The sequence below is a fragment of the Amblyomma maculatum genome, chromosome 1, assembly GCF_055883805.1.
Source record: "Amblyomma maculatum isolate TAMU_Amacu chromosome 1, ASM5588380v1, whole genome shotgun sequence".
NCBI lineage: Eukaryota > Metazoa > Arthropoda > Arachnida > Ixodida > Ixodidae > Amblyomma > Amblyomma maculatum.
The window spans coordinates 352,462,793-352,487,766 of record NC_139344.1 but is presented as its reverse complement, the minus strand read 5'-3'; the positions used below and the strand labels follow the sequence as shown (position 1 = coordinate 352,487,766).

Here is a 24,974-nt window from a genome sequence, read left to right as displayed (position 1 = left end):
GGTCGGACAGATGGCCGGCCGCTCAAAACTATATATTGCGTTTTCATCATCATCATCGTCATAATTTATTGACCCTTAAAGACCCCTACGAGGGGTATTACATAACGGGGGGGACATCGGAACAATTGATATGACATTTTAGGTCAAAGCAAACAAAATAGGTGAAGCAATTGTTGTAAGGTCTTCAATGCAAATGAAAAAAAAATATACATGTGTATCAATCAAGCAGACAGGTACAGTGAATCATACAATGACAAAACGGAAAGGCAACAGTTAGCACAATAGGATTGTAAGTGTAAAGACAGCATTTGCCGGAATTTAGAAGCATCTCGTTCAATTACAATACATTCGGGTAATGAATTCTATTCTTCAGTGATAAGAGGCAGGAATGACTTATTAAATGCGTTTGAGGAGCCATAGCGTCTTAAAATGTTCATAGAACTGAAAAGACGGCGCGATGTTCAGAGGGGAGGGAGCAAACGGGACTCTCGAAGTGAGGGAACACAATAGTACAGTTTATGAAACAATGATAAACGGGCAATTTTACGCCTTTGCGCGAGAGGCTCAATGTCGACAGATAATTTTATACTGGTAATTCTAGAGCGGGTGTCATAGTTGGAGGAAATAAAGTGGACTGCGCAGTTTTGGACGGCTTCTATAGGTTTTCAATTAAATAGACTCGATGTGGGTTCCAAATTGGGGATGCAAATTCTAGTCTACTACGGACAAAAATTTTGTAGGCTAGGCTGCGAATTGAAGAAGGGGAAAAACTGAGGTTACGTCTGATAAAGCCAAGTGTTTTCGATGCATCAACAGCAATATTTGGATGAGTCCCTGGTGAAAATCTCCAACTGGAAATGCAACTGGGATTCACTGGGATCTACTGGGATCAATGGGTTTTAGTGGGGATTAATTGGTCCCAGTTAGAAACCAACTGGTCCCCGTTGGAGCATAGATGGAAACCAACTGGTTCTCATTGGAATGGAAATGCAAACCTACTGGTCCCCACTGGAACTGGGAGGAAAGCAACTGGGCCCCATATAGGGCCAAGCTGGAAACCAACTGGTCCCCATTGCAACTGGTAGGAAAGTAGTTGGGCCCCATTGGAAACCAACTGTATCCCATTAAAACTGGGAAGAAAGCAACTGGGTGGTTCGGACTATGCAGGTAAGGTTGTTCGTGATATGGATTCCAAGATACCGGTATGATTCGATTTGGATGAGGTTGGTTGAATTCAGAGAATACGCGTAGTTTATGTTAGTTCATTTTGCGCGTTACCTGCATGAAGTTGCACTTTGCTATGTTGAGCGTCATTACCCACGTGGAACACCAGCTTTCAATTCTGTTTAGTTCGCTTTGTAGCAATTTCTGATCATTATTGGAAATTATGCGGCGATACAGGACGCAATCATCTGCGAAAAGACGAATTGTCGATGAAATGTCGGAGGGAAGATCATTTATGAAGATTAAAAATTAAAGTGGGCCAAGCACCGAGCCCTGCGGCCCATTAGAGAAGGCTTTTGTTGTGGGAGAATGGTGATTTTCGATAACAGTGAATTGAGAGCGATCAGTTAGGAAGCAGCGAATCCAATTTAATATCAGGGGATCAAGGCACAAGCATGAAAGTTTGGCTAGAAGACGTTGGTGGGATACACGATCAAATGCCTCTATGTCAAATGCTTTAGAGAAATATCCAGATATATGACATCAGTCTGAAATGAAGAATGAAGCGACCATGGCTCAGCAAAGCGCTGCTTCATCTAGCTATTTTCTCAGCTTCAATAATCTCACATGTGCGCCGGTCTTTGCACTTTTCATTAAAAAATAATGGAAGAGATGCTTACTTTTACGCTTTCGGGTGCTGCAGTGTCTTGGAGGAGGAGGAGGAAACTTTATTGAGGAGAATTTTGAAAGTTCTTTCTTCGTGGGAGTTCGCTTCTCCTCAAGCCGCCCCAGAGGTGGTCATCGCTCGATGGCGCTCGACGACCTCCTTGGCCCAAGCCGTGATTGCGTGTTGACAGCTTGGATCAGAGCTAAGCAATGCGGCCTCCCACTGTTCCGAATTGGTAATCTGCGGGCGCTCCGGCGGATGCATGCTTTCACATTTAAACATGATGTGTTCGAGATCTGCCCTCTGGTCACCGCAAAGTGAACATGAGGGGCTGTATTCGCTTGGATACCATTGTGCTAGCTTATACGGATTAAAGCACGTATTTGTTTGAAGTTTTCTAAGTAGTGTTTGTTGTGATTTGCTGAGTGTATAGTGGGGCTCCGGATATTTCAGTCTGTTGTTTTTATACCAATTCGTAATTCCTCTGTACGTAGGGTCTCTCTCGCGAGCTGATCTTAGTTCGGGGTAACGCACCTCCCGGCCTACGACGAATCCTCGGGCATACTGGTGCGCCGCCTCGTTTTCAGGATGACCCGCGTGTGCGGGGACCCACAAAATTTTGATCGAACGTGCGTTTTTAGAGTAATCAAAAAATTTAAAATTTTTGGCTGCTGGTTGATGAATTCTACCTTTTGCGAAATTTCTAATGGCTGTTTTTGAGTCGCTAAAAATGTATTTGGAGTCCGTCGTGACAATCGCCAGAGCTACAGCCGCCTCCTCTGCCTCCTCTGGCGTTCGTACTTCGTTTATCGTCGCTGAATTTTGTAAGCGCCCTGCAGTGTCTTCTGCTGTTCGTCTGCTCATGTTTAAACAAAGCGGCTAGCGTTGCTAACATATGGTTCCTCGGCGCGGCGCTAGGGGCGCCCTTTAATGCTCAAGATGTAACGAAGTCATTTTAAGTAACTTTTTGAGCCAATCCAGCCAATCTTTCTAAGCGCTGCCAGATGCAAGTAGCCCGTCATCTGCTCGCCCATCGATAGCCTCAAGGCGTTGGAAGACGGCCCTCAAGCTGGTTGATCATAAATCCTAGCTAGAAGTGTTGTGCGGTGTGCCCTCTTTATTGTACTTTGAAGCTAAGCAAGCGCTCCGGAGCTTCTCATCACCGAAGCAATGACCACGGCTATGGAAAGTATCCTCTCTATCGCGAGCTTACGTCATTCGCTTACAATCATTCAGCTTTCAGATCTCCCGTCACGATTTCCACATCATGTCAGAAACTGCACTTACAAATGTAGTTATTACTAGCATTCCTTTTGTGTCGTCAATGTTGTAAACCCTTAGTACACTCCGCGCAAGTTTTTTCACGGACGCTTGTAAGAGCTTCCTTTCGCCACCGTATAGATTTCCCGTTCAGGTGATTGCCTTACGGAAATGGTTACCGAGACTCTGCGTAATTATACTACTAAAGATTGCCCTGTTCTTGACAGGGCTACGAACACGCCTGCTGTGAAACTACCCATAAGTCCGAGTTGACGTCATTGTATTCACTAGCGATGCGGCTGTGTAGATATCACGCCGAAAAAGTGAGGCGCATAAGGCTATCTACGAAGCAAGACTTGCCCTAGAATAGTCTGTAGCGGTCTCGGACAGCCAGATTACGATGGTAGCACATGCGCGTTGAACTGGGGCTTGTGGCATCATTCTGAATGGTGATCACTCCCACTGCTCCAAGGCAGTTGTTTTATAACCGCTTCGATGACGAGTATGCTGGTATGCTTGACTGTTTTGGATGTTGATATGTAATTGAAACCTGACCAAGTGGGTGCTAATGGCATGTGAAAGCTGTTTTGAGATAAAAATATTTATGTGTGATCAAAAAAGCAGTCAGTAACTACAAGAACGGAATGGAAACTCGCACATTGGAACAGTGTGAAGGTTAATAACTTCAGATTTTTAAGAAAACTGATTAAGCTTCATGATGACGGAAACATTTCGGGCCCCCGTCAAGCAGTATTTCCAAGGAACACACATCAAGTATTGTTGTAGTGTAGTATTTTTTAGTACTTGGTTAACAAGGTATGGCATGCATATCCTTAACAAACTGGCACCAGAGCACCTGTTCAACCTCAAATTTGCGGCCAAGGAGCTGGAAAGGAATGCCAAGAAGTGTGAGAAGGAAGAGAAGGTGGAGAAGACCAAGCTGAAAAAGGCAAGTCAATCATGAGATGTGTTTTAATGCAACAGCATTGAGGCTCCTGTTCATTGGGGAGCCCAGCAGTGCCAGCGTGGGTAGAAAATTGGTATTGGCCAAACAGGTTCGACATCACACGTAGATCGACAGAATCTGAAAGTAAATGAACTGCTGAAAAGAAAACTCAAGAAGGATGAGATAAGGATGAGTAAAAACATGCTACCTGAAAGCATGTTTCTGTCTTGGTTAAAGGTCTGGATTACGTCTATGTCGAGTGGTCCTTCACATATTGTGATAGCTTGTTATCAAATGCTGATGAGTATGTGCGAGTTTAAAAAGGCAGTAGTTAAGGTAAGAAGTGCCATCTAGCAACTGTGCATTGAAATTAAGATTAAGAGCATAATATTTCTCTTTCTTGCCTTGTTTTAGGGAATTAGTCTCAGTCAACATGGGCATGAGGCCTTTTATAGACTAATTATGCGCGGTGATAATTTTGAGGACCTAGCAGAACTTGGATGTTTGCGGCAGGATGGTAAATTGCCTGTCGGACTGTTCATTTTTTGTCCGCTTGTATTCACTCCTTGCAAGAAACTTTGTTCAGGATGAGGGTGTGTCAAGGGTGTCCTGTGAGCACTACGTTGTTCATCGTAAAAATGAACTCCACAGCCAAGATAATTCTGAAGTCTATGATGCATTAAGCCTTTGTCGCCGACCTTCAAATTGCATGCAAATCCTTCAATCCTCCACCACATCAACACGTGAGAAACAGATACAAATGACGCAAAACAAACTACTTTTTAGGCAGATGGAAATGAATTTAAGTTTTTTCTGCAAAAAAACAGCAGCTGTTTTTTTCTCATTCAAGAGGCTTTCATGTTGACCCTGCTGTATCTAAATGAAACTACGCTGCTGTTAAGACAACAGCATAAATTTTCAAACTATATTTTATAAAAAACTCGCATTCCTACCTCACATAAATACCCTCACTGCGAAGGTATCACATTCTCTGAACATCCTCAGAGTGCTCTGAGAAGCGCTGGGAATACAATAAGACATGTCTTCTTCAGATTTATCACTCTTTTTTACCATCTCTGTTGGATTATGGATGCATAGTGTACAGTCCCACAAAGCTGTCATGCCTAAAAAAGTTACCCTGTACATAATTCAGGCCTTCACCTTTCTAAGAAGCATGAAAAGCTATTTATTAAAGCTAAAAAACATGAACAAACAATCATTATTCAATCAGTCCTCTTTACAGCAGAGAAATAAAGAAATTTGATCTAGCTTCACTAACAACGAAGGTATCGACGATCGAAAAGAGACACCTCCTCTCCCCATTGAACTCGGGGCTTGCCACCATGCATGAAAAAAGGTTTGTTGGCGCTCACCATGCCCCAACCTCATCAGTTGGGTGTGCCCAGTAAGAGGGTGCAGTCAAATAACCCATTTGACATTAATGGTAACAGTGTGGTTACGTATGCATGGTGAGATGTCACCCTAATTGGCTGCTAGCGGTCACTTTCTAGAAATTATTTTCCTGTTATAGGGCCCACACAGAGATTTTAAATTTACTGGAATATTCACAGGGACCACCTTTGTAAATTTGTTGTATTAGCATATTACCATAAATGTAATTTCTGGGTCCCTTCAATGCAGATTATGCACATCTCCCCTAGCAAGCTTGTGTATATGAAGAAATGAACACCCACTTGATAGTATATGAACTACACTTACTTGCATATAAGGTCCAAATTCTACCAGAATACATCTGCTATTTGGTTGCAACGAACTGTTCTAGAATAATATTCAACAACAAACTATGCCACTCCTTTGCAACTTGAACAGATATGCCAAAAATCTTGAAATGCTAAAACAAGTCATTGCTCAGAGATGTAACCCACTAATCTCCAGTGCAGTGTGCTGACTCACTCTCGCACTGCAGTTCTGCAACAGCTCATCATTCAAGAATTCCTGAACTTCATGAAAAATATAGCAGTTTGAAAACCCCGCCGGGGTGGCGCAGTGGTTACGGCGCTCGACTACTGTTCCCAAGGACGCGGGATCAAATCCCGGCCTCGCCGGCAGCTTTTCGATGGAGGCGAAAAGCAAGGCGCCCGTGTGCTGTGCGATGTCAGTGCACGTTAAAGAACCCCAGGTGGTCGAAATTTCCGGAGTCCTCCACTACGGCATCTCTCATAGCCTGAGTCGCTTTGGGACGTTAAGCCCCACAAACCAACCAACCAACCATAGCAGTTTGAAAATGGTTGTTTATGTTGGAAGTGCAGTAGTGCAAGGAAATTAGAGGGAAACATTAAGACTTTACAGCGTGCATCCACCACCTTTATTAAGCGTTATGCCATCTTGGCTGCTGTAGCAAAAATAGCATTTACACAGACTCCTTAAGTACGCTCACTGGGGGCATCATACATAATGTAACAAATGCAACGACTCAACTATGTAGCTTAAAATGCTTCTGGTTCCATGTCATGTTGGCATTAAAGGCAATGAAAGAGTAGGTGTGTGTGCTGCTCAAGCTCATAGCAACCTGATCAAGAAAGTAACTATACTATTTAATGACTACATGCAGTTAGTGCAGTATAAACAGAGCGAGAAAACTTGCAGTTTTCTTAGAACAGGGAATTAAATCACAAGCTACATCTAGTCAGGCCCCTGTTAGTAGAATGAAAATCATGCACACACCAGAAACGTTTCAAGGAAGTGATTTTATGCCACTTATAACTTCATACTGACAAAACAAGACAAGCCCCTTTGTGTTGAATGTAGAAATGAGCTAACAGTAAACCACATTTTACTCATGCGGAAAACTTAAAGCAATAAAGAACTAACCTTTTACTCTGTTTTATAATGAACATATCCCTTTTCATCCAGCATTGCTTTGAAGGGGAAATGCTATTTGTTTTGTTTTAGATTTTCAAAAGCTGCAGATGTCATCTGTGTTTAGCATTCCCTTCCCAACAATGCTATCTAAAGCATGGCACTAGTCCTTGAAACAAAGCCTGTCAAAATAAATGGATGTGTCCCTTCACAGTACTACAAGACGAAAATGAGAACAAGAATGGGCATGCAGACAGTGCTGTGTATGCCTTCAGTGCCATCTATGTGTCCCTTCTTGTTCTCATCTTCGTCTTGTTTCAGTTCAGGCGTTCAGTCGTGTCCGACTCTTCGTGACCCTATGGACCATGTCACGCCACGCTTTCCGGTCTCTCACTATCTTCTTAACATCACATAGCTTCATCTGCAATGCCTCGAGAATGCCATCTAACCATCGCGTTCGCTGCCTACCCCTTCTCCGGCGACCCTCAACCTTTCCCAACATCAAATCTTTCTCCAGCGACTCCTCTCTTCTCATCAGATGACCAAAGTAGCTGAGCTTTAACTTTAGAATTTGACCCTCCAATGAGCAGTCAGGGTTTATGGTCGACAATATCGACTGATTTGATCTTCTGGCAGTCCAAGGAACTCTTAAGAGTCTTCGCCAGCACCACAATTCAAACGCGTCAATTCTTCGGCGGTCAGCCTTCTTCACAGTCCAACTCTCGCATCCATACATCACAACTGGAAAGACCATAGCACATGTTATACGGATCTTGGTTGGCAGACTAATGTCTCTGCTCTTTACTAGGCGGTCAAGGCTAACCATTGCTCTCTTTCCCAGAAGCAGGCGTCTCCTAATTTCATGGCTGCAGTCTCCTTCAGAGGTAATCTTGGCGCCCAAGAACAGAAAATCTGTCACAGCTTCCACTTCTTGCCCATTGATGCTCCAGGACTTGATAGGGCAAGACGCCATGATCTTCGTCTTTTTAATGTTCAGTTTAAGCCCAAACTTCTCACTCTCTTCTTGTACGCGCATCAGAAGTCTCTTGAGTTCCACTTCACTTTCTGCCATTAAAGTGGTATCATCCGCATATCTAAGGTTGTTGATACGTTTTCCAGCAATCTTCACTCCAGCTGAAGACTCGTCCAGACCAGCCTTCCTCATGATGCACTCTGCATATAGGTTAAATAGGCAGGGCGACAGTATGCAGCCTTGCCTCACCCCTTTCTCAATCGGAAACCAATCAGTAAGACCATGCCCAGTTCTGACTGTGGCCTCTTGCCCTTCATAAAGGTTCCTGAGGAGACACCGTTCTTATTCTGATGTGCTTTGAGATCTAAAACAAGAGCTTATTGTGCTGCTGTGCTGCTTTGTTTCTTAAGTAAATTTAGCAGCATTAAGTATGCAAATGTTAAACTGAAGAAGATTAATTGTAGTATATATATTCAACAGCATTTAGAGAACTAGTGACGTTTGCAAGTTTGTCCAGCTACCATGGGCCATTACTTGCAGCAGTCCTGATGGAAGTGTGATTTACTGTCCCTGTTGAAGCTTATGTGAGATAAAAAAAAACTTTTCATAGTGTTTAAATATGACAATATGCATTTGCTTTATCATTTATTGGTGATAATTGCTAGTACCTGCTGATTTGAGGCTAAGCTTTGCAGCCGTAATATAGCTAGATAATCTCTGCTTCAAGAAAAAAAAAACTCCGCTTCTTCAGAGGTGATCGTTCATTAACCTGTGGATGCAGATGCAACTCCGTTTGAGGAGGTGTCTTTTTGCTAAAATAGCTTTATAGCGGCCATGTGACAGGGGTGTGATTAGTGTCTAACAGCAGCCCTCGTATGGCATGCTCTACACCTGAAAACGTTGTGGAATCCAACTTTTCTTTAATTTTGATAGACTTTTATTCTATATAGAGTGTACTCCTAACGGGATTACTCATCTTATGATAGGCAGTGTCTAGTTCGTTCCCAAGCATTGTCTGCAACGGCTTCGATGCAAACCAGGTGAGGGATAGCAATGCCTTGCAAGAGATATACTGCCAGCACACCCGTAAAAAGTTTCTCACTAACCTGGGTTCAATGTTTTCGCCCACAGGTTTTTGATAAGTTTATCTATTGCCATTTTTTGTGTGTCAAATTATTTCACAATTTCGTTAGAGTTGGATATATCAGAGTTTGACTGAATTGCCTTATCTTTTTTACAAAATACATTGGCAGTAGCCATTGTGCGTGAATATAACCAAGAAAATAAAAGCGTTACCACAGCAACCAAATACTGGAGGTGTATTTTGCAACAAAAAAAAGATGGGCTGAAATTGCTCACCGACTGTAATGTGTGGATAATCTTTTAGTCTCCAAGCTTGATTATAAAACTAAATACCTCTTTTCTTTTCTTTATCGAATTAATGGTGCATCTAATGTGCATGATGAAATTTACCATGTTTTCTTTTCTCTGAGATCTGCCTGTTGCAAAGTATGTTTAGAAGTAGTAGTCTCGCCGTAATCACAATCGTTTTTGGCTTGTGCAGGCAATCCAGAAGAACAACCTGGAGGGTGCACGGATCCATGCTGAAAACTCAATCAGGCAAAAGAACCAGGCTCTCAACTACCTCCGCATGGCATCACGCGTGGACGCAGTGGCCAGCAGGGTCCAGACAGCCGTCACCACCAAGAAGGTCACTACCTCCATGGCTGGCGTGGTCAAGGCAATGGATGCCGCCATGAAGAGTATGAACCTCGAAAAGGTGGGCAGCACAGCCAATGAGGTGTGGCAACACTTGTGTACACTTTGGAGCTGTGACACTGAGGCCCATTTAGTTTCTCATTTTTGAAGGCCGTCATGCAAGTAATGAAACTAGCAAAAATAAGTATACTCAACTAGATGTGCAGGGCGGCACAAAAGGACTCAGCCCGGAACATCTACATGCGAGGAAGGATCACAGTCACTCGCACCAAAAGAGAAATCTAAGAAGGAACTAAAACTTTTTCACAGGCTTGTTGATTCATGGTCTTTGTCCTCATCTGTACAGCTTATACCTGTTTCAAAGACCAAGAAGGAAGCCTGTGATTGCTTCGTCATGAGAAAGGATGATTACTATGTTGAAAGGAAAGGGATGAAGCTTGAGGTTGACTGAAAGGAGTCCAGATGACAACTCAGAAGGAGGTGGCTAAATGATGTAGAGGATCAGCTGAAGGCAAAAAAGGATCACCATAAGGTGAAAAAAAGGGAGGGAGTGGAGTCATCAGAAACAGTGATTACTAATATTACGTAAGGCAAAACTGCAAAGAGGGAAAACCAGCAGCATTTGTGCTTCTACATTTCCTCAAATGCTGCCTATCTTTGGCTGAGCAAGGTACACACCTGACTGACGTAGTAGACAGGGAAAAGCTTGCATCAAAAAGTGGCTGTGCCTAGTTGGCGGCTGAGTGCAGCTGTTAAGGCAACACTCTCGGTGACACCAGTTCACACATCATCAATGGTAGGCCTAATGGTCAAGGCATCACCATATTCAACAGTCGTGATTGAAAGGTCGCTGTGATTGATCTGAAAAGGACATGGCAACAGCCATCTGTTCACCCTGCTCCATGTGCAGGTATATTACTGTATTTACTTGATTCTAACGCACCCTTTTTCTGGAAAAAGAACGCCGACCAATGACTTGCACATGAGCATCGAATACGAAAATAAGACTATGATAGCAGCACACTGTTATCATCGCCATCACAAAATGGCTGCTTTGTAGTTCTTGACGAGTCGATGTACGATATGAGCACAGCGCTTTGTCCTCGTTGTTGTCCCTTGACATAACTCCCGGCAGCGAAAGCACCGTCCCGGTGCTAAGTGGAAGACAGAGCAGGTGCATGGTACGGCTAGAGGCGAACAACGTTAACAACGCCAGTGGCAGGGCGGGTGGATGACGTCATAGAATCAAGGGAGACAACCTCATATGCCATGTTGGTCACCTGACGGAGCACACGATAAGGGCCGTTGTACTGATGAAGGAGTTTCTCGGAAAGACCGACACACTGAGAAGGAGACCAAGCGAGAACGAGTGAACCTGGGGCATAGTGTACGGGGCGATGCCGGCGGGCGTAAACAGACTTCTGGTAGGTCTGGGAGGCGGTGAGACGGTTGCGGGCTATTTCGTGGGCCATAGTTGCTTGGGCGATGGCGTCACGTGCGTACTCCATGGTCGAGGTCAAAGAATGTGGCAGTAGTGTATCCAGTGGCAATGCAGCATGTCAACCAAATAGAAGATAGAAAGGCGAATAGCCTGTGGTGTCATGCCGCGACGAATTATAAGCAAATGTTACATAGGAGAAGGCAGTGTCCCAATCACGATGGTCAGGCGCGACATACATAGATAGCATGTCAGTCAGGGTCCTGTTCAGCCGCTCAGTGAGCCCGTTCATGAGGATAGTACGCTGTAGTGAGCTTATGCTGTGTGGAACAGGACTGGAGTATGTCATCAACTACCCAAGACAAAAAGCAGCGGCCACAATCCGTCAACAATTGGCGTGGAGCACCATGGTGAAGGATGACATTTTGTATCAGAAAATCGGCGACATCGGTGGCACAACTGGATGGTAATACACACATGATAGAGTACCGAGTGGCGTAGTCAGTCGCAACAGTGGTCTAGTGGTTGCCGGCACTGGACGTTGGAAAAGGTTCGAGGATGTCTAGTCCGATGGAATGGTTCCAGGGGTACGTCGATAGGCTACAGAAGGCCAGCAGGCAAAGTAGATGGGCGCTTCCTGCATTGACAGAGGTCGCAGCTGGCAATGTAACGCTGAACACTACGGTATAGACCAAGCCAAAGAAGTGGCGTCGGACCCAATCATACTCTCGTGAGACACCGAGGTGGCCCGCGATGGGAAGGTCATGTAGTTCCCTAAGGACAGACGAGCGGAGACGCAGGGGAACGTCAAGCAGGAGCAGATGTGTGTCAGGGCAAAGGTTTCGGCGGTATAGGATCTCATCGCGAAGAACAAAGAGTTTGAGTTAAGGGTCCGAGGGGGCACCGCTGAGGGTAACGCTGGCATCTGTGCGAACTTCAGTTGGGGCCGACAGGTTGAAGTAGGCCAATACAGGAGGTGAGCAAGTGGGTAAGTGAAGAAAATTAGTTTACTTGGGCAGGGCCCCAGGTAAAAGGGGTGTCTTTCTTAAGGAGGTCGGTGAGGGGACGGGCGACGGGAGCGAAATTTTTGATGTAACGTCGAAAATAGGAGCACAAGCCAACAAAGCTTCGCACATCCGTAGACCATCAAGGAAGAGGGAAGTCCTTGGCAACTTGAAGTTTAGCAGGATCTGGGCAGACACCATAAGCATCGACAAGAGGCCCAAGGATTGTGAGTTGGCAGCGCCTGAATTGGCATTTGTACGAGTTGAGCTGCTACCTGTCTTTACGGAAGACGGAAAAAATGCTGGTCAGTCTTTCGAGGTGCGTGGAAAATGTGGACGAAAAAAAACCACAACGTCATTGAGGTAACACAGGCATGTAATCCATTTAAAGCACCGAAGCAAGGAGTCCATCATTCGCTCGAAGGTGACTGGTGCATTGCAGAAACCGAACAGCATGACTGTAAACTGATATAATCTGTCCAGTGTGACGAATGTGGTCTATTCATGGCCTTTGTCATCAACAGCTATTGCCACTTACCGGGTTCGAAGGTCGATGGAAGAGAAAAATTGGGCTCCGTGAAGACAATCCAACGCGTCATTGATCCTTGGGAGAGGATACACGTCCTTTTTCGTGATGCCATTGAGGTGCCGGTAATCAACGCAGAAGCGCCAACTCCCGTCATTCTTTTTAACAAGGACAACTGATGAGGCTGAAGGGCTCGCCGAGGGCTCTATGATGCCTTTGGTAAGCATCTTGTCCACCTCCAGCTGAATGATGTTGCGTTCTATACTGGACACTCTATACGGATGTCTGTGAATCGAAGCAGCATCACTGGTGTTTATGTGATGCGTAACCACAGAGGTCCGAGCCAAAGGGTGGTTATTGAAGTCAAAGATGTCGCGAAAAGAGGAAAGAAGATGTCTGAGGTAGTGAGTTTGTGCTGGTAAGAGGTCAGAAGCAATCATTTTTATGTATTCGTCAGATGGTGGGACATCTGACATGTGGTGGTTCGCCAAGGGGGTACGCAACCTATAACAGCTGATACAATGCATTCGGAAGCAGGGCACAGCGTGGCGAGCAACATGCCTTGAGGAAGCGGCTGAACGTGTGATGCAAAGTTGAGGACCGGAAGGGAGAGTTGATTGGCAAACATAGTGACCACGGTATGCGCAAGGGCAACGTTCCGTGCGAGAGGTTCATCAAGGGCTGGAGAAACGATGTACTGGCCGTCGGGGACTGGTGGGACGGACGAGAACGCTACATATGTGACGGCTTCGGGGTCCAAGCAGAGAAAATCGACAGTACATAGGCGGTGCACAACTGTATCTAGCTGCTCCTCCGTAAAAGATAGGTCGAGCTGAACAACACTTGTGGCACAATCAATGAGGGCAGAATGTTCATAGAGAAAGCCAAGGCCGAGGATTAGGTCATGAGGGCGGTGTTCAAGGACAGTGAAGAGAACAGAATTATAACGGCCCGCGATTGAAATACGAGCTGTACACATTCCAACGGCAACAGAAATACCACCATCAGCGACACGGACAACAGCTGAGGGGGTAGGAGTGAGTACTTTTCTTAGGCGAAGGCGGAGACTGGCATTTATAATGGAAACGTGCACTCCGGTGTCGATCAGAACTGTAACGGATCCCGTCCATGTCGACACTAAGCATGTTCTGTCGGGCCTGGAGAGTTGGAGGGTTTTCGGGTCGGGTCGTCAGAGCAGCATCACCTCCAGACGCTGCAACTGTCAGTTTTTTGAACAACATCGAGCATACGGGTCAGGAGATGACGGGCGGCGAGATCGGGGCGACTGAGAACGGCGGCGGTAGGGCGACGACGAACGGTTGGCGGGCAGAGTCTGAGCGTCAGAGCTTCAGAATTGCTGTTCAGAGGGTGATGAAGAGCGGCGGGAATCGACAGAATCCGGGTAGTGGTGGTATGTCGATGATGGACGAGTTCGGCAGTGTCAAGAGATGGGACTGACTTGGGAGCAGTGAAAGCAGATAGGCCTGTTGTCAGGTGTTCTCCACTCATCTGTTGTTGCTACGGCGAGGGTAGTACGGATGTCCAGAACCAAGTATCGGGGACATACGGCGAGCATCTCGGGAGCTAATGGAGCATATAGGTTGGATCCAGAGATTGGTGAATTCTTATAAGGGATACTGTAGGGGCCCTGTCCGGTACCAATAGTTGGGAAACTGTGGGAGACACTACTTCTAGTTCCCGGCGCACAAGTGAGATGTTGGCAGAGGTCAAGGTGGGATTGAGTTCACATAGGACGACTTCGCAGCCGTGTTCGGCAGCCGCGTGAACTGAGAGGAAATACGGCGGCTTTTCGCTTGTTCATATCGGCGGCATTCTTTTAGAATCGTGTCAACCATTCCGCAGTCCTTGTACACGAGCAAGTTGAAGGCGTTGTCTACTGTTCCCTTCAATACATGATCAACTTTATCACTCTCTGTCATAGGGGTGTCAACTTTCATGTAGACGGCCAATATGTCCTGAATGTATGACACGTACGACTCTGTAGACGATTGTGCTCGGCATGCAAGCTCCTTCTTCACAGCCAGCTGACGTCCGATTGGCTTGCCAAACAAGTTAGAAAGCTTCCGTTTGCAGAGGTCCCAACTGGTTAGTTCATCCTCATGTGTCTCGAACCAGACCCTTGCAGTGTCCGTCAGGTAGAAAAGGACGTTAGCCAACTTCATGGTCGGGTCCCACCTGTTGTGTGCGCTCACGCGCTCGTAAACAGTGAGCCAGTCCTCCACATCAGCACTGTCCACTCCATTAAAGGTTCCGGGATCACGCGGGTGGGCAATTATGATAGCCAGGGTGGGGAAAACCGATGGTGCTGCCCCATTGCTGGGCATGGCTAAAGAGCCGGGAAGGTGAAAACCGCTGTCAAGTTCTGTGCTTGCTGTAGGCTACCCAGCATCTCCAACCAATAGTGTAACGTGCATGCACGCACACAAAGAGTGGATGTATTTTACAGATATTTACATAGGGGTAGCTGACAAGAGTGCTGACAAACAACTTCGGGACTTCAGGCCAGTGGTGCCCAGCATGAACCACACACACTTCGTCATCCTCGCGTTCCATATGTTTCACACACGAGCACAGCGCTTTGTCCTCGTCCCTTCACAATTCTTTGCTATGAGTTGGTTCAACCAAAGAAGGGGAGCGTTGATGTTTCATTCATTTAGGCAGGCCACTCATACATCTGTCTTACACAAGGTAGTAGCATTCTTTTATTTAATGGGTTTGTACTGGCAAAGTGTCCAGTGTGTTTATCTCTGTATACTCAGTAGCCATGCATGCCTGTTTTGTCCTGTTCTCAGTGCAGCATTGAAGACCATTGTAAACTGGGGGGCAGCTACAACCAAAACTTGTCAATTTTAAAAGTCCCAACGCTTCGAGGCTGCCTCAGCTTCTTCCTAAGAGGCGACAGGGTGACAATTGCCTTGCAAAGAGAAGGGGAGAAGGGAGGAGTGAAGCATAGCGAATAAACATTGACGTGAGGTTGAGAAGTCGCATTGCAGGACTATGCGGGCGCAGTCATTGGCGTCTATTCTTTTTTTTTTTATGGCTGTATCTTTGCTGCCCTGTCAGCCCTGGAGAAAACGCCGAATTGGTTCTGAAACACCAAGACTTTTAAAATTAAAAAGGTTTGGTTGGAGACTCCTCGGAGTTTAGTACAATAATTATTGTGCCTAACCAGATGGCCAGTTCTGTTGAAATGTCAATATTCATTTAGCATTAAAGACTGCCACACAGTGTTTTTTTTTACTCGGGGTAGGTGCCACAAAGCAGAAGTGCCACGCATGCACACACGCTGTTGCACTTTTTGTCTTTCTGTAGGCCTCTGCCACTGGGTTTCTGCCGTTAGCACCCTCTCATTCTAAGCATGCCCTTCGCTTCCATGTCCCTTTCACAGATTTCTGGGCTGATGGACAAGTTTGAGAAGCAGTTTGAAGACCTGGACGTGCAGGCATCGTGCATGGAGGACACCATGAGCTCCACCACCACGGTGACGGCACCCCAGCATGAGGTGGAGGGCCTCATGCAGCAGGTAGCCGACGAAGCCGGGTGAGTGCCCGTGGCTCCAACGGCAACCCTCTTTTGATCCTCTAAATTAATTCTGGCTCAAGATGATTTTGCCACAGTTTTAGCTTTGTACATTATAGAGGCTTGGGAACATGTGAGCAGCTTTCCATGGCAATGCACGTGTGTTCTCTGGCAGCTGGGACACTCTTTTTCCGATTCACTGCTGTTGTCGGTTTGCCAGGACGTAGTAGTGCACAAAGTGCATTGTTACCTAATTGCTGCACTGTAAAGCCTACTATGATGTAAAAGGAGTGCTGCTTTGACCCGGAATGTATGACTCACACTGTCTATTTGGTACATTTTTGGCACGAGTGACACCTTGAAACTAGCAAATTTTGGTGAAGACTCAGTGCTCCTGTCCTTGAAATTTAACGCTTACTTCATTGCTGGGCCTTTCTTTCAATTATGTGCACCTGACTATGGTCTTTGCACAAGAAGTAACGCTTCAACTGTGAGACTTGCCAAAGTCAAGTCATTTGTGTTGCCCTTGGAATGAGAAGCATGCTCCGTCTGACCTGTCTGAGGAAACAAAGAATAGATTTAAAATGTAAATCTTTTTACTTGATCGTCTTTAATTATTAATGTAAGCAGTCGGTAATATTTTTGTGCAGTACTAAGCATCTGCACAAAAAAAAAAAAAAAAAAGATACCTTGTTTCACCAGAATACTATAAGGTGTTATGTCAACAACATCCACAGTAGATATACTATATGGCTGCACGCATTTACAGACCTCATGCAAAGGCCATTTTGGTGAATGCAATTCTTGGCGTTGGTCTCAGTGTGCTACGCTATTATAGCCCATTAATGGCAGTGTTTTATAGACCAAAACTGACCTTTGACATAAGCAAGATGCAGTCAGCGGCAGTGCCGTTGCCAGCTGAGTCACCTGGGTACTTAAAATAGGGTTAGCACGAAGAGTTTTCAAATACTATTCGAAATTTCAAAATATGAATCGAATATGTTTGTTGTTCGGTTCATATTCATTTCGAAAAACCGTTGTTCGGAATTGTCCAAATATTAGAAAATCTCGAATTCACCGCACTGCGTGCTTCACTGTAATCCTTGACCTATAGTATGAAAAGTCACTTCAGAGATGGTGTGATTTGGGGGTGTGAGGCAGGAGTGAGACAGCAAAACTTTCTCAAATATTTTTCTCCACCATTCTTAACTAGTTGTCAAATACTTTGGAGAAGGGTGTGGCAAAGTATGCTGTGTCTTTTCAAAGAATCCTTTCAAAATGCCATGATAAATGTGCATGGGGAAGCCGAGCATACCCTCAAAAGGTGCTCTATCCACCGGATGATTCCTCGAAAATGCAAGCTTCTCACCTGGTTAAACATGCTACCGCATGCACTGCATTAGCTGACTAATACGGTCACTCAGACTAAACCGCCTACAATGAAATCTCATTACTACAATCCTCACATTGACAAATTTTTAATATTTACTAACTTTTTGGAAATCCTTGCCAAAATGCTTATATCTGCAATCTGCAAGTGCTAGTACAAATACAAATGCCAAAATACCGAACATTTCAGAAGAATGAGCATAATTTATTTGCTTGCCGGTTATAAACACACCTCACTATTATGAATTTTTCCCAATTACATTGTGCTCATGCCACTCTAGCTCTGTTAAAAGCCATCATCATCATCAGAAAAAAATTACTAAATCGTCTGTAATTATAAGCCAGATGCAGATTAGCTGCACTGGCACATTGGGTTTCACTTCAGTTATGGTTCGAGGCTCTGTTTTCAAGGTCAAGCAGGCTTCAGGCAAACATTGAGGAAATTGGTGATTGGTGGCCTTAGTGGTATAGCACAGTATAAAATGTTGGGACTTAAGACCTTTTAACGCACACTAAAAGGGCAGTGCAATAGTGGTGCATTCAGGATCCATTTTACACAGATGGACATTTATGAAGACAACCAAAGTGCAGCCTGAGAGGCTCGCATTTAGATCATGCAAGGTGTTCGGCTGCAGCCACCATTACTCGCAGCCATAAAATATTTTATTTTCTTTTAAGGTCAAGGAGGGGCTTTGGACCCTCGAACTTCGGCAGAATCTGAGATCAGGAGTTTTAGCGCTAGCGCACTAAATGCAGCTTTGTTCGGTCAAATGTGTCAGATGTACGCTCTACTAAACCTTTCACTAGTTGGGCATGGGCCTTAGAATTAAATCTCATCAAAGCATGGTGTTGGTGATTGCCCTGGCTTTCATTCTCGCTATTATTATTTTTTAAATTCTTTTATGTGTAATGTTGTCCTTGTACTGTACGCTCTACCGTTGCAGCCTGGAGTTGAACATGGAGCTGCCACAGGGTGTAAACAGCACCATCGGCCAGTCGACAGCAGCCTCCACAGAACAGGTGAGCACTGGTACAGCCAGCGGAAGCATGGAAGGGCTCCCAAAGCAGTCTCCTGCTGCTGTCCTTCATTTCTAAAGAACACATAATAAATCTCCTAATCTTAAATTGGTAATTTAGTACTATTGAATTGTGGATGCAATTAATCACAACATCATTATTTTTTTTACATACTTGTTCTTTGAACTTCGATAAAGGATGAACCTGTAAGCTGTGATGCTAACGACATAGCACGTATAGTAAGATCACTGGCCGAAATGTAATCCGTACTTTCAAGAGCACACTTGCTATGTTGTCATAATCTCAGGATGCGAGGTTGTAGGCTCACAACTGTTTCACAAGCGCTTCTGACTTTTCCTCTGCAATTAAGGTGCACAAACCATCGCTCGCTGCAGTTAAAAACAAACAAAAAAAGACCTGCTGTACCTGACAAGTTAGGAGGCAGTGACAGTTACTCCTACAAACATGCAAGTTCTTTATATTCTAAAATTCTGAAGCTGAAATCAGTTTAGGTCTTCCTACATTTGTTGGCAATTGGTGAAATATTTCTCAAGCATGCTATGCTCTGCTCTTAGTGTATCGCAGCCTCTAGCTTGGTTGCTTCAGTACCAAAATCGAAATCCATTGGGACGTCTCAAATGCATATTCTGTTCAGCCCTTCAGTACTTGGGCGTGTGCATTAAAAACCGTATCTTTATCAGTGGGTAACGTTGGCCATTTCCATTGCTGTCACTCCGATTTAATTTTGGTGTAACAAAAGTGCTCACTATCAGCAGCCACTGGTGCTTATCTTGGAACCAGCTGCAATGCGAAGCCCTGTTAGTACACAGCGCTGAAGTCGTGAAACTGGCAGTGCGTTAAGTCGCAGATGCGAGCGCTGTAACCGTGATGCATTCAGGCATGCGGAGCCTGCTGTCATTTAAAGCTGTGATTAAAAATTGAGATAATTAATGCCATTTAATTAACAGTCATCATCATCATCAACCATAGTATGCCCACTGCAGGACAAAGGCCTCTCCCATAAGCCTTAATTACTAAATTAGACGAAACAAAAAACATATGCCTGCCAGTACTTTACATACCTGCTAGGAACATTCTAGACCTAAATTCAGGAGAACACTTTGTTTTTGTTTTAAAATTTTTATCCAGCTCAGCTGACACAACCTGTAGATTAACATTGCTGTGTAGCTTTGTTCTGTTTGTTTTTTCACGCTCGGTGCCACTGGTTGGGGCTTTATCACTTTCTCTGTAGCGCAAGATGAGCTGAGGTTTATGTCAAATGATTGCAGTCATGTGCGAATTCTTCCACATTGTTCCAAATCATTCTAGGTCACTTTACCGAGATGCTGCTGTTCTTTTTGGTGAAATTCGCCACTAGCATTTGAGCTTGTCCCTTTTGAAAACAGGCGATGCCGAGTCCTCAGTCTAAGAGCAACTGTGCAAGTCTCCTAACAATGCCTTCTGCAGTCTCGATACCCTTGGTGTGATAACCATGGGGACAATGTGACGCTTGATCAATGAGTTACACTTTTCACTGAGGAGATCTCGAGCAATATGATACTTCAAAGTTGTCCTGACAGTTATGGCTCTGTTCATTGAAAGCTTAATGAGCATGGAAGGAATGTTGATGATCACTCGATATTTTCTCAGGAAGTCCATGCCCAAAATCACATTGTGAGAGCACTTCTGCAGGGTTGTCAAGTAGTGAACTCGATTGTCCACCAAGGCAGTAACCGCGTGACCATTGATAGGCACCTCATGGTGTATTGTTTATGTTCTAGCATCACATGTTGGTCTTGCTGTCTGTTCCCTACTTGATTGTGTACTGTTGTTATTTCGCCGAGCAGCGGTATTGTTTCTAAGTCTGATCACATCATCGTTGATGTCGTTGTCTTGTGCAGCAGCGTGGTAATTTTTGCAGCATCAGTAGCAGCAGAGGATTTTCGTTATTTCGCTGTGAAACATCACCTCCAAAGGTTGCTCCCTTCAGTTTCCCCTTCAGGGGCTAGAGGACTCCTTCACACAGCCACAGCATAGATGCACCCTGGCGATGAAAATCACAGGCTGAGTGGCAGTGGGGAGCGGGACCGATGGTCTGACACCATGTACTCTCCTCTGAGCTGGTAGTCGTCGATTTCTTACCATCATTCGCTGATGCGTCATCGTGGAGCGTTGATAGCAAAACCACAGTGGCCAGTTCGTCTGTATCGGTGGTGACGAAGAATGTAGCCAGCATCACTGCAATCAGGCATCGCATTTTCCTTTTCCCTAGGGGACGCTTCTTGAATTAACTCTACTGTTTGCTGATGTTTGGGTACGAGGCCTACCAACAGTTGATTCTTGACGCCTCGCATCAGTACCTTTACTTTTTTGTCCTCCATCATTTCAAGCTTGGCACCTATGAGGAGATGTTTCATTTCTTCTGTATCTGTATAAATTATGACGGACTCATTGAACTGTTGAACATGTGGGTGCAGCCCTCAGTTCAGCCCTCTCTTTGCAGATGACACTTGTAAATGTCTTTATATGCTCTTGCTTGACCAGAGGGTTAACCAGTATGTCTGGTTTTTATACCAGACTCAGGCAGACTCATCCAAAGCAAATACCACACTTTTATAGTGAGCATGGCCATTGAGTGTTGCTGTATGTTCAAATATAGTGCCTAGAATATACTGACTAGTGTGTCGAGCGCGCCGGCTGGGATGGCTCGAATAGCAATGAAAGCCGCCGGCGGCCGCATAGCGGCGCTGTGGTGCGAGAGGGTGCGAGCCGGCTTCTCGCGCACATTGCGCCGCGCTGCTGAGAGTTGGAAAGGGAGCTGCGCGTTGCTTTGGCTCACGTTTAATACTTTGTTTTAGAGCTATTTCAGGAGCTTAGGATTGATATAACGTTTTAACATGCTAACATTAGTATCGAATTGCTTTGTGCAGATTGCTCGAACTTGAAAGCTCAATCGGTACGTGAGCCACACGCTAACCCGGTAAACGCACATGAGAGCTTTCGCGTTTGGACGAATTCAAACTCAAAGAATACAAGTCACGAAACGCAGATTCAGTTTAATAGAACGAAGGCAGCATGTTTAATCAAAGGTGACAATGCGAGTGGAAGGCAATGCTGGCATATGTTCTTCCCACTTGTCCAGATATCCTAAAAAGTCTTCCAAGAAACGCATGTCTGGGCTACCCGGCTTAAGTGCACGCTTGGTTATCCTGGAGGTCATTACTCGTATCAGGCGATTGATTAGCTTGACGAAGTCTTCTGTTGGTTGCACCCGAGTGTATATATTCTCCACATGCCGCCGGTGCAAAAAAAGTCCTTTAATAACCTCATCTCCAAAAAGTTGTAATGCAAGGTCAACCTTCATCTTTTCAAAGTTATTGGGTCTTAAGCATAAGCTAGGCTGTCATCCACGGAAGGTATCCGCATCCATGTAACCGGAATGAGAGTGTCCTCAAACGGATGACGGCCTCCGTGGTGGTTATGTGTCTGCAGTGTGGCCTGCAGCTGCCACTCTGTTCACCCACAATGCCCGCTTCACTGGAGCCGGAGGAGTCGTTGCAGTCTTGAAAGCCAGCTTCGAGAAAACAGGAGCCCTCGTTGATTTCCGAGCCCGAATCGCCGGGTCCAGTCCCTGCGTCCCGCTTATGGCGTTTACGAGCTGGTTGCTGCTCGCATATATGTTTCTTTCCTTCCTTTTTGGTGCCATCTTGGGCACCAGGTGTGGAGGGTATAATGTTAACGCTTTGAAAATAACGATGTTAAAATAACCATCTTCTACATGCTTCTGTTTCGCACCCCAGTTATGTAACCCCCCTCACATAATAACTCCAATCGTAGCCAATGAGGTATTTGAATAAAAAAATAAATAAATAAAAAAAACTGCAGAACACAAACGAGGAACCTTTACTTAGAGCGGCTAATTAAGGTACATCGCGGCCTGCGATTGCACAAGGCTTTGCCGAAGTCATCATCTTTTGAATGAAAAAGCTGACAAAGTTTTTTTTTTTTTCTCAGATACACAATATGCACGAGATGGGCCGGTTAATCGCAATGAAGCTCGTTGGTAATGCCGCGCTTACGGTGAAACATGCGCCTAATATATAACTGCATCCATATGACATATGTGTAGCGCAAAAGGACAATCGAGGGACACAGAAAAAGTAAACAACACAGGTGCTGTCTGTAGCGCCTGTGTACACTCTTTGTGCTACACACTGCCATGGAGCACCGTTACCGACTCGCCCAGGTTTGCATCCTTGTGAATATAACTGCATGCTCTAAAAATGTTTCTCGCCAACAAAAGCAGTTGCCGTTTACCTTCCGTCATTTCTATCGATGCTTCGTTCCCATTGTACAGAATGCGTACTTACGTAGCATCAGATAGCGCAGTAATACGTACGCTCCTTGTTCTAGCGGTAGCCCCGTTTGCCAAAAAAGCAAGTCTTCTCTGTGCACCACCGCTTTCTTTTTGGCATTTTTCTCTGCAGTCTAGTGAGAGGCACTGGGGAAACAACAATAGGGAACCGCGCTTCACCACTGGCGACGCAGTAAAAAAAGAAGGGATACAGGTGAGCACAGAATGCGCGCACAAAACGAGAAAAGAAAAAAACCCGATGCAATCGTCGCCGAGCAGGTAGAAGTGCGGAACGACTCGCATGAGCAAACACCTACACCGTAAATAAACTACTGCACCTTCGTGAAAGCAAAAGACGCGCAGAAGCAGGTTTAACACGCACGCACAACACCAACAGATTGCCGTATTCTGAAGAGAGAAAACTGCGTCGTCTGCTCAGGTGGCACCCTCCCGACAAGCAGCGCTCTCTGCCGCTAACGATTGGCTTTCATTGCAAATAGCGCCATCCTCGCCCATAGGGAAGCGCCGGCGCTCGTCACACTAGCCAGTATATTCTAGGCACTATAGTTCAAACTATTACATTTCTTTGGGATCATGGTTAACCATTGAACGTTGGTGGCAGTTAATGCAATTGGGGCATCAATAAGGACATGCACATTCCCACACCTCCACCAGATAGTCAAGAAGGCACCAGGAGGCTTTTGAAGGAAATAGGTTATTGGGCCGACTTGCACCTGCAAAAGAACTGTATAACTTGGCTGTGGGGATAGCAGAAAAAAACGTATTCAGCAGTTGTTGAAGTGCTGAATTCTCGCTGCTCTTGTGGAAGCATTCATGTGTGGTTGTGATCTTTTGAACTTAACCTTGACATACCTTGCACTACAAAGGAAACTATTAAACTTGGCAACGCCTGGTATTAAGCATGAGTAAACAAACAACAAAACTATGTGGCAATATCTACAACTTTCATGAAGTGAATATGCCGAGGACATGAACACTTGGAGAAGTATCACATGAGGCAGTATCGGAAAAACAGTACTGAATCCAAATATACCTGTGCTTTCCTTGGCTGTGTACAATGTCCAACTATGGTATATAAGCATTGACATGCACTGAAATTGCAGTAAAAGATTACAGAAGCACAAAAAGCCACACAATATAAGATGAGTGCTTAAAGTAGTAAATGCAAAATGCAAGTACATTTTTAATCTTTCATTTCAACACATATGGTGTGCCCACTTAATTGAGAGAAAAAGGGCCAAGAAAGCTGCCATGTATGAAACATACCATGTGAATGCAGTCAGCTGCCATGTAATACAGTGGAATTGAGGAAGCTGTACTATTTTCAGTTGAATCGACAGGTAGTTGAAACTACCTTTATAACACGGGTTTACACGGGCATTTTCTGCTCCTTTGGAATGTTCTCTTCTTGGTCATTTCCAGAGTGCTTCTGAGTAGGGTCGCAGATACCTGACCTACCTGTTTGCATTTCCTTGCTCTTCAGGACGAGCTTACACAGCGCCTTGCCAAGCTTCGACAGCTGTGACGGACCAGCATGCCTTGAATTCACACCACCTGGGGCCCAGTCGGGGAACAACCCTGTTCATTCGCTGCACAACTTTGTTCTTTTTTTTTTTTTTTTGTGCACTTTCTGTCAGAGGCGACAAGGCTTCGCACATCAAGACATGTGGCTTCTGTAGCTCCAGTAATCCTATATTCTTTGAAAGCAGCGCAGGGAATGCGAGACCTGGGAGCCCAGTTAGGTCTCGGCTTTTTGTAGTATGTTCCAATTTTCGGTTTATTTTATTCTCATGTACATAGAAAATTCTTGAGGAGTTTCGCGCCTGAATACACCCACTTGAGAATGTGTGTTTTTGTTGTGATCATTGTTGTTCTGTGCACGAGTGCTGCGCTTTGAGTTTCTCCACTGGATTGGCCGTGTGAGGCTTCCAGGAAGCTTCACTGATCCCCAGGCCTGAATAGTATCGAGCTCACACGTTTGGTTAATCCAACCATAGAAGGCCTTGTGGTCTGATCTGGTCAGTTCAGTTTCTGTGGCATGTATAGAAGGAACTTGATGGTACTAACAAGAGCTGTTACTGCATCAACCATCTTCAAGAAAATAAAGAAAGCTTTTGCAGTTTTAATTGCACGGTG

General features: G+C 45.1%; 1 protein-coding gene across 1 annotated transcript; it reads left to right on the top strand.

The window, feature by feature from the left end:
* The first annotated feature begins 2,820 nt into the window (after window positions 1-2,820).
* Chmp1 (charged multivesicular body protein 1) lies at window positions 2,821-24,974 on the top strand. The gene is made up of 6 exons (XM_084590438.1): window positions 2,821-3,020; window positions 3,943-4,040; window positions 9,395-9,610; window positions 15,927-16,078; window positions 18,391-18,466; window positions 24,322-24,974. The coding sequence occupies exons 1-6, from the start codon at window positions 3,002-3,004 to the stop codon at window positions 24,361-24,363; spliced, it is 603 nt and encodes a 200-aa protein (XP_084446564.1). The 5' UTR covers window positions 2,821-3,001; the 3' UTR covers window positions 24,364-24,974.

What these genes read in the sequence shown, in the direction of transcription:
- Chmp1 (XM_084590438.1), top strand. An exon ending in AGAAGACCAAGCTGAAAAAG is followed by an intron (nt 4,041 to 9,394) that starts GCAAGTCAATCA and finishes TGGCTTGTGCAG; the next exon opens with GCAATCCAGAAGAACAACCT. An exon ending in CAGGTAGCCGACGAAGCCGG is followed by an intron (nt 16,079 to 18,390) that starts GTGAGTGCCCGT and finishes CTACCGTTGCAG; the next exon opens with CCTGGAGTTGAACATGGAGC.